This window comes from Microtus oregoni, unplaced genomic scaffold (genome assembly GCF_018167655.1).
Source record: "Microtus oregoni isolate MIOR12 unplaced genomic scaffold, Mior012 000016F_ref0000370, whole genome shotgun sequence".
Classification (NCBI taxonomy): Eukaryota; Metazoa; Chordata; class Mammalia; order Rodentia; family Cricetidae; genus Microtus; species Microtus oregoni.
Window position 1 is genome coordinate 37,047,066 of NW_024543075.1, and position 10,302 is coordinate 37,057,367.

Sequence of the window (10,302 nt, forward strand, 5' to 3'; positions counted from 1 at the left end):
CCACCCTGTTGAGCCACGGAAAGAGGGTGAGTTGGAGGGTCATCCTTCTTCAGTTGTGTTTGTATAAATTATGGCAAGTATTGTCCAAGAAGTTTCCACTGGACCAGAGCCAATGTTTAACTGTAACTTAGTTAGGAAGCTCAGGCTTACAGATTCTTGTCTGTGCCTATCTTAGGGTCTGGGGGAAGTTCTACATTATCTTCAGTAAATGCAAACATAAAACTAAAGAGACTTTTTTCTGTGCTGTCCCTCTGGTTCTGAGTAACCCAAGCAGTTCATTTGCTTTCCTTTCATATGAATCCCAAAACTTAAAAAATTAATGAGCACCAAAATTATTAATCCAAACTCTTCACTTACATTTAAAGAAGGTTAGCCTAATACAATCCATCATGGAAGTTCAGATGTGGAGTCCTCCATATTTAGGATAGAAGGAACTTACTAAGAGTGTCAAAACAGTCTCCTTTTGTTGAAGAGTTCTACAAATCTGAACATTTCCCTTTTCAAAGAGCAGGACTTAAAGGATGGCAAATGTTTGTGACATTGACCTTTTTGTTAGTAGAGACTGTTTACATGTCCAGTAACATATCCACAACCAACAAAATAAATGATTTCAGACAGAGAAAGTGTTTTTTTCTCCTGAATTAAATTTTTCATTTATTGAGGATTCTTATTTATTTAAATTTATGGAATTCCTATATACATGTGGAAATTAGAGTTCAGAGAAACAAAAAGGCATTTTAATCACCCAAATGAAACATTTAGCATTATGGGAAAACAAGTCATGAATGGTGCTCAGAAAGAATGGATATCCTCATGCAGAGGAATGAAATTAGACTTCTATCACCCATGCAAAAACATAAACTCCAAATGAGCAAAAAAGCCTCAATGTGAAACCTGAAACTATGAAACTTCTAGAAGAAAATAAGAATAGTCCATTGCAAGCCATAGGTACAGGAAATGACTTTCCAGAATGTAGTTCTTTAAAAGATTCTACACTGCAAAGGATATCAACAGTTATGTGAATAGGGATGCCAAAAAGTAAAATATAATCTTCATTAACTATACATCTGATAGAGGAGTAATAGCCAAAATATATAAAGAAATAAAAATACAACAAACAAGAAATCAAATAACCAACAAATAACCCCATTCAAAAATTTGGACGCTTACAAAATAATATAGTTAATTTAACTTCATGGTTGTTGATGTTATATACCTAAACTCATTTAGAAGCCAAGACATAGAAAATGAAAGTTAGTGAGCAGTGGTATCAGTTATGATTCCCCAGAGGAACAAGTCTATATATAAATATACACACATATATGTGTATATATATAGATGTATACACAGACACACTCACACATAGTATCTCTTCTAACAGATTTTTATGGGATTACCTCATAAAATTCACATATACAAGGAGAAACAGGGAGATGGAAAGTGTGTGTGTGTGTGTGTGTGTGTGTGTGTGTGTGTGCAATTTTCTCATGAAATTGCATGACTGGTCATTTAAAATCCATAGGGTAGATGACCATCTAGAATATACTGGCAGGAGCTGTTGCAATAGCTTAGACTCCAAAGCTGTGATGGAGGCAGAAGACTAACTTCTCAAAAACTCTAATATTTAAAGCCTTGAGCTGATCAGAAAAAGCTGTTTATATTGAGAGATAATCTGCTTTATTTGATTAGTGGTAGATACTAACCACCTACTCACACCACCCAAATCTTACTTACAGCAGTATTGGAGCAAATATGTGGGTGTCATCTCATAGTCAAGGTGACACAGTAAATTAGCCAACTTATTGGCACTATTTATTATAAAAGACATCAGCCTAAAGTAGAGACACTGACAATGAACAGAAGTAGACCATGTTTGTCTCAAATGTATGGACTTTCTGGCAAAGTATAACAACAAAGAAAGGGAGAAAACATATTTTTATTTTTCCTACAGAAATGACTTTACTCAATGATGGGGTCCTTAAGTGTAAGGAAACAAGTTGGGAGGGAAAAATAAATATACTTGTTATTATCACATGGAGAAGAGTAAAGATTCTTAGGGAAGCTGGGGCTATGGTTTACAGATAGAACACATTGATTCTGACATGCTCTACATTCCACTCTCATAATATAAAAAAGTTTCCTAGGGCAGCATAATAGCCAATAATATCTATCTCATCCCCTACATGGAATGCTCCTCCCATAAACAGTCAGTTTTAGCATCAGAGGATTAGAGAACATGTCTAATGCCTATGAGTGTTAAAGTTTTATTCAAATAAATGATTCTACTGCAATAAAACACCTGAAACAATTTTATTGTCTGCTCTACCTTGTCATTTTCTCTCTAAATATCTTTGTTGGAGCTATAGTTATCATAAACACTTACTTAAGGGTAGCTGTTATTGAAAATGGACACAGACTTAAAAAATTACACAGTCAGTAATTTCTACATAGAAGAGAATTACTTTAAAATATGAATAAAAGTGAACAATAATTTTGAACATCTGATTTTTTGGAAGTACTTTTGGTTATGCATGAAATGTATAACTTACTATGAATATGTCATTTACTTTCTGATGTATGAACACTCATCCTGTACATTTACTGCCAAAATTCAAGTCTCGTAATATGCCATATCATGCATTTCAATTATCAATACCCAGTTTCATTTTTTTTTTTTAGGGTGTAGGATCCCTGGGAACTAGAGTTATATGTAGTTGTGAGCTGCCATGTGGGTGCTGGTAATTGAACCCAGGTCCTCTTGATGAACAGTTGGTGCTTTTGATGACTGAGCTATCTCTCCAGCCCCCACTTCCCTTTTAATACTATGGCATATCACTATTACATAGCATGCGACAAAATAACAAGTTAGAGACATCTCTAGGAAAATGTTTTCTTACTTAGCTGTCTCTTCAGAGCATCTTTAATCTCATTATTCCTGAGACTGTAGATGAGGGGGTTCAACATGGGGATCACCACCATGTAGAACACAGATAACACTTTGTTCTGGTTTGTGGAGTAGCTGGACTTGGGCATCACATAGATGAAGGTGACAGTCCCATAGAATACAATCACTGCAGTGAGGTGCGAGGTGCAGGTGGAAAAGGCTTTGTGGCGGCCCTCAGTGGAGCGCATCTTCAGAATGGTGATGAGGATGTAGGTATAGGAAATGGCTATGACAAACACTGTGATCACAATGATGGATCCAGCAGAAAATGAATCAACAATTATGAGGACACTGTTATAAGAACAGGAGAGTTCAACTAATGGAGTAAAATCACAGAAAAAATGATTGATTCTGTTTGGTCCACAGAATATAAAAGAAAAGAAGGAAATGATGAAAAAAGAAGCATTAAGAAAACCACCAATATATGATCCTATAAGCAACTGGACACAGATTTGTGTGGATATTTTGGTTGAATAAAGCAGTGGGCTACAGATTGCCACAAAACGATCATAAGCCATGGTAGCCAGAATGAAGGACTCAGTTGATCCTAAGAAAGCAGCTGAGCCAAGTTGGATGGCACATCCAAGGTAGGAGATGGTGTTTCTCTCTACCAAGAAATTGGCAAGCATATTGGGTGTGACAGAAGATGAGATGCCTATGTCAACAGAAGCCAAGTGACTCAGAAAAAAGTACATGGGGTGATGGAGCTGGGAAGAGACTCTGATGAGAAGGATGGTGCTGAGGTTCCCAGACACGGTCACCAGGTAGATGCAGAGGATGATGGTGAAGAGTATGACTTTAAGGACTGGGTCATCTGTCAGGCCCAATAAAATAAACTCTGTCACTGCAGTGTGGTTCCCATCCTCCAAGAGAGCCATGGGAGAGTGTAGGTGCTGCCAGAACAAGGCTGTGAGGAAGACATTACATGAAAGGATTTGTAAATATGTGGCTATATTTTCAATAACACATATATAGTACAAATAAATGCATTCTTTAAACCATATATTTAGAGTATTACATTGGGTTACCAGTGTTTATATGTTCATATGCATTGATTATTTAATAAATTTCAAAATGAAATGCTAAAAAATTCCTTCAAATAATGTGTCTTTATATTTTTGTATAATAAAATATACTTAACTATGTTTAATCCTAAATGTGTAAATTGTGAGACTTTTGAAAATAACAGAGAATTGTCCTATGTAAAAGAAAGAACTAAGGTGTACAAATACAAAATTATGCAATGGAGTCCTAAGAATTTTCTGATCTTTAAGAATACTTTCCAAATCACTTTAAATATATTATACAGTGCTCTACTGCTGTTTCCATGAAGTAATACTATAAATCTTAGTGATTCAATTTCATGGTTTATAAAATGGGTGATTTGGAAATGTTAAGGAAATTAACAATGCAGAGGAAACACTGGAAAGAAGACATGAACTACAGGCAGTGTGAATTTAGTCTTAATGCTAGGAAGCAATGGAAAGAAGACAAGAACTACAAGCAATGTGAATTCAGTCTGCTCTTACTATACTGTGTGTGATGAGTGACAAGAAAATGAGGAATGTGTTAATTTGGTGGAGACAAGAAGTCAGTTTTCTAATAGAAGGTCCATGCTTGGCGTTGTAGGTCATCAAGTCTGTCAACTATCTAACTAACTTAAGGACAGTTTTTTTTTTTTGGTTTTTCGAGACAGGGTTTTTATAATGAGAAATATAATATTTTACAATATTTGGGAAGAACTAATATTATAAATGGGAAGACATGCCATAAATTAATTAAATATTTACTTACCAATCAAAGCATTGCCTTATGGTTATTTTTCACATCAGCCTAATCATTGACAAATATGTGAATACCATTTCTATTAATATTAGTATGAGCTTATTCACACACTCATCAATCTTCTCCTAACATAATAATGTTTTCTAGCTGGAATAAAATTGAATGAAATAATGTGATGTTCAACAGAGTACAAGGATAAATATTCAACCTGGAATATCAAGCTTACCCAGGCTTCCCAACTAGGAGCAGGTTATCATATCTTGAGACTTTTACCCTTATATTCTTGTGTTTGTCCAAGGTGCCTAGAGCCTGTGATACTAGAGTAGTCAGTCAGTAAACAAAGTCTGCCTTTTCATGAAGCATTGGTCAGAAAATCACTGAGCTATGTCAAAGTTTTGAATTTATTAGCATTTTTTCTTGGTGCTAAGCTTACACACCATTAGACACCATGTGAGCTTCAAGCCTTCTAAGTATGTGAATAAATAAGAGTGCTATGGAAGCTAAGCTCTATGCCTGATTAATCACAGGAATTTGACTATGAAAATATAAATCATGTAATTTTTCTTACTTATACCTGACTTTTTTCTTGACTACAACTTCTAAATAGGTACATATTTTCAAAGAGTAAAGTATTCTCCACTGGTAGAGCCAAGTTAGGACACTCACCTTTTGAAATAAGGACTCATTCTAAAGTAGAAAGTGAAGATAATTACATCATATTTTTATAGTGTCATAGCTGTCCCCCACAATCATTATTTACCATTGAGAATAAGTCTCTGAAGAGTCTGAGGATTCAAATATAAATTCAAATCCCCAGGGAACGTTATCTCAGGTGAAATAAACCATTTATGACATATAAACATAAATTTCAAGGAGCAATTTTAGATTTTTTTATGTGTGTATTGGTGCACTTTCATTTGACTTTCATTATTAGGAGTATATGATAACAGGATTACCTTAAACAAATGTTAATTCTGGGTTCATTTTAAATTTCATGGTAGTGGATTCTGAGATAAAAATAGTCAATATTTTCTTCTTTCATTTAATACCATTCACTCAGTGTGTTTTCTACTGAGTGATATAATTCCCTTCATTAGGGAGCTTGAGGAATGTGGTGAGGGAGGAGATGTAAAGTTGCTTTTTTAAAAAGCAGTTATTTAAGAAACATTTATTTTTCACAGACAAAGATATAAAATATTGTTATATAGATAACTATGAGTACAAATACATGTGCCTCGTCCTCAAGTAAGAATTGATAGCTCATAATTCCCACCTCAAGCAGATTTTAGCTTTTATTTTATGATGAAGGTAGGTAGAAACAGTGTTCAGTTTGAAGACTCAGTCTGATTCCTGATAATCTTAATTTTATGGAATCTTTCACTCTATCTCTGATGCCACCTTGATGTAGTGGCTGAGCCCTGAGGATTAATCAACTTTCAAAATTCCACCATCAAAGCTCTTTTGTTCACTGTCCAATTCCCTGAATAAAGTAATTCTTAAAACTCTGAACAACTTTTTCAGGGACCATGAACACACACACACACACACATAGGCATAGATATAATTTTAGGTCTACTGATTTATCATGTTCTGGGGGATACTTAGAAAATGTTTATTCTGTAAGCTATAATTTAATGTTGAATATATACTTAAGATTTTTTTCAATTCCTTTAGTTGTATGCAACACAAGGCTGGTTAAAGTGAACAACTCTGCCATTGTTTGAACAGAAGCCTCAATGAACATGAATGAAATAGTGCATTCACACAACTTATACACATAGGTACTACCTTATTTGACATGTTCCTCACATTCTGCAATCCTTTCTCAGGTTTTAGGTTCTCAACAATACCAACACTGTCAAACTTTTGGCTGTGGCACATCAATCCCCCCCCCACGTCTTTGTTGTTGATTTTTGTTTTATCATCAGTTCTCAACCTCTTCTGATAGCCTAAATCACTTATGTTTTAGTTTTATTGTCAAGATCTTGTATAGGAGTTTGTATTACACTTTGACCCTTTTCATTTGGAACTACATCCAATGGGTTAGACTATATATTTGAAATCTATCACTGGACACCATTCTGGATTGTTTGAAAATGTAAATGAATGAATAAAAACATCAATGACTTTTATTTTATAAGCAAAAAGATGGATTTTGTTTCTAAAACACTAAAGTGAAGGAGAAAGGAGCAGCCAAGCTTATAAATCCAACATTGAAATTGTGAAGAAGAAATTTTCTGAAATTGTGAAGAAGAAATTTTCTGAAAGCAGCAAATGTGATCATCACATATATAAACCCTAACCCTATATAGGCTTGGCTCTTTGGGAGAAAATAATTTCTGTTGTTTTTCTTGTTGTTTGATTCTTTTTGTCCTTACAAGCTCATGAATATAACTTAATCTAATGTTGGAATTTAATGTTTGAATTCTTATCATGATCAAACATGGTGGAACAAATATCTTCATTTTATAGTAAATGAAGAGAAGAAACAAAACATTCTGAGTGCCAAATATCCTTTATGGCATGTCTCTAGTAAATTAAAAACTACCCACTAGGCTCAACACCTCTGATTCTCACCCTTACCAACAGCAAAAACAAATATGTATTTAACAAAAACATGAGACTTTGGGGACAGGTAAAATGCAATATGTACCAAAGTTGACTATCAAATATTTTTAAAAATGTAAAATACCTTGAAAACATTGCAGCATATTAGGTTTCATATGAATCACCTTTGCTGTTAAAACTTTATTTGATTTTATTAAAGGTAACTTACAATGACTCTTTTATTTCATCTATAATCTGAAAATTGAACTGTGATATTTATTGCAATGGTCCTTACTTGATAATAATATATCAACAGACTTTTTCAATCACAGACCCTCAACTTGTGTTACTATAAACATTGTTGCAATATCAAGTCCTACAACATAACAAATGTCTCTAAGAAAATATTTTCCTACCAAATTGTCTCTTTAGAGCACCCTTGATCTCATTATTCCTAAGGCTGTAGATGAGTGGATTTAACATGGGGATTACCACTATATAGAATACAGACAACACCTTGTTCTGGTCTGTGGAGTAGCTGGACTTAGGCATCACATAGATGAAGGTGACGGTCCCATAGAACAGAGTGACTGCAGTGAGGTGGGAGGTGCAGGTGGAGAAGGCCTTCTGGCGGCCCTCAGTGGAGCGCATCTTCAGGATGGTGATGAGGATGTAGGTGTAGGAGACAATAATTACAAACACTGTGATCACAATCACAGTGCCAACAGAAATAGTGGCAAGAACAATAGAAACACTGTCATCTGAGCAGGAGAGTTCAACTAAAGGAGTAAAATCACAGAAAAAGTGATTGATTCTGTTTGGTCCACAGAAGAAAAAAGAAAAGAAGGAAATGGTAAAGGAGGAGGCATTAAGAAAACCACTTATGTATGCTACTATAAGCAACTGGACACAGACTTGTGTGGACATCTTCATGAAATAAAGCAGTGGGTTACAGATTGCTATAAAGTGATCATAAGCCATCGCAGCCAGAACAAAGCACTCAACTGTTCCAAAGAAAGCACCTGAGCCAAGTTGAATAGCACATCCACAGTAGGTAATGGTACTTCTCTTCACCAGGAAGTTGACAAGCATATTGGGGGTGACAGAAGATGAGTAGCCTATGTCAGCAGAGGCCAAGTGACTGAGAAAAAAGTACATGGGGTGATGGAGCTGGGAAGAGACTCTGATAAGGAGGATGGTACTGAGGTTTCCAGACACGGTGACCAGGTAGATGCACAGGATGATGATGAAGAGGATGACTCTAAAAACTGGGTCATCTGTCAGGCCCAATAAAATAAACTCTGTCACTTCAGTGTGGTTTCCATCCTTCAGGAAAGCCATGGGATAGTGTCGATGCTGCCAGATCAAAGCTGTTATAGAGACATTACAGAAATGGAGTAATGAAAATGACTTCAATTTCAGCAGCTCAATCTTGGTATATCACAAATATATCATTCAAAATAACTGACAATTTTATCTGACAAAATATTAGTCAGGACTCTGGGTGTACATATACTTTTTTGCATTTAATGTGACTTAAAGTTTTAAAACAAATGCTAGCAAGCTTCCTTCATATAATGTATCTCTTGTCTTTTTAGTTATTTATAGTAAAGTATACCTATGTGGTTTTATAACTAAAGTTTTTAAATATGACACATATAAAAGTACAAAAATTATAAATAGCACAGGAAGTGTGCAACCACAGAATTATGTGATGAAGACTTAATGGCTAGTCTTACTACATGCCTATTATGCACCAGAACAAGATATAGAATTTTACATGTATGGTTCTTTAGTTTCCCACAGGTAATATTAATCAATCTTACTATTTATGTTTTATTGAGACTATTCAATTTGAAAATAGCAAATAGTTTATGATTATACAAGAATTCTAGGATCAACATATAAACAACAGGCAGACTGAACTTGATTTAAACCTTTAATAACCATTATTCATTTGAGAGTCACAGTGAAATTCAGGGCAAATACACATTTTAGATATACAGCAGAGAAGTTTTGCAGCTGTGTGTGTAATACACAAAATCTAAGCTTCCTTAGTACAACATTTATGTAGTATATTAGTGAAGCAAGGGCACATCAAGATGAATTTTCTTGAACTTGAAAATCTAGAAAGGAATCAGTGTTTTTTTTTGAAAAGTTGGAAATTGCTTTTTTATTAATAAACAATATATTTTAACAATAGTGAACATAAACAATGGATAAACTTGGAAAATTATGGTACTAAAAACAAGATAAATAACATCAAGATAGCAAAACCAAAACCAAATGAACCATAAACAAAAATCTAAAACAAAAATAAAGCTATTTAACATTTATCACTGCATATTGATAGTACCTACTACACAATAGTGAACATAAACAATGGATAAACTTGGAAAATTATGGTACTAATAACAAGAATAAATAACGTCAAAATAGCAAAACCAAAGCCAAATGAAACAAAATGAAAATCCAAACCAAAAATCAAACAAAATTAAGACCAATTAACATTTATCACTGCATATTGATAGCACCTACTACACCTACTACAGGCAAGTGCTTGCCTTAGAGACATGCTAGTGAGGTAGTCACAATTTTAATGACCTCTTCAAGATCCTGGGTCTGTTCCACATAGGAGCTTCTATGTCATGTTACCCCAAGGCGGAGTCCACTAGCTGGTAAATGTAGGCTTCTGAGTAATTTTTGTCTCAGGATTTCTGTATCTCAAGTATATTTTTGATGCGTTCTTCTCTTCTCGAGAACTGAGTCACAGTCACGTGAATCACATTAGATGTGATCACCTGGAGGAGAGCTGGAATTTCCCTCACTGGTGTGTCTTCTATCGGGATCTGCACAGCCGACTACTGATGGAAAGGACTCAGATAAAGAAGAAGGTGGACGAGCTGAGGCAGGAGCAAAGGAAACTGCAGAATGATTGGACCGTGCTGAAGTACCACCTGGAGGATTTGAAATTGATCCATAATGACCAAGACGAAGAGATCAGTTACCTCAAAATCCAGCAACAA

General features: G+C 34.9%; 2 protein-coding genes across 2 annotated transcripts; both read right to left on the minus strand.

Moving 5' to 3' along the window:
* Positions 1 to 2,877: 2,877 nt before the first annotated feature.
* On the minus strand, positions 2,878 to 3,822 carry LOC121457704 (olfactory receptor 507). Its single transcript, XM_041666637.1, has one exon. It carries the CDS (start codon positions 3,820 to 3,822, stop codon positions 2,878 to 2,880), a length of 945 nt encoding a protein of 314 aa, XP_041522571.1.
* Positions 3,823 to 7,672: 3,850 nt separating this feature from the next.
* Positions 7,673 to 8,618, minus strand: LOC121457701 (olfactory receptor 502-like). Its single transcript, XM_041666634.1, has one exon. The coding sequence runs from the start codon at positions 8,615 to 8,617 to the stop codon at positions 7,673 to 7,675; it is 945 nt and encodes a 314-aa protein (XP_041522568.1). The 5' UTR covers position 8,618.
* Between the last annotated feature and the right edge of the window lie 1,684 nt (positions 8,619 to 10,302).

Excerpts from the sequence above, each read along its gene's own strand:
- LOC121457704 (XM_041666637.1), bottom strand. The coding sequence starts at position 3,822 with ATGGCTCTCTTGGAGGATGGGAACCACACTGCAGTGACAGAGTTTATT.
- LOC121457701 (XM_041666634.1), bottom strand. The coding sequence starts at position 8,617 with ATGGCTTTCCTGAAGGATGGAAACCACACTGAAGTGACAGAGTTTATT.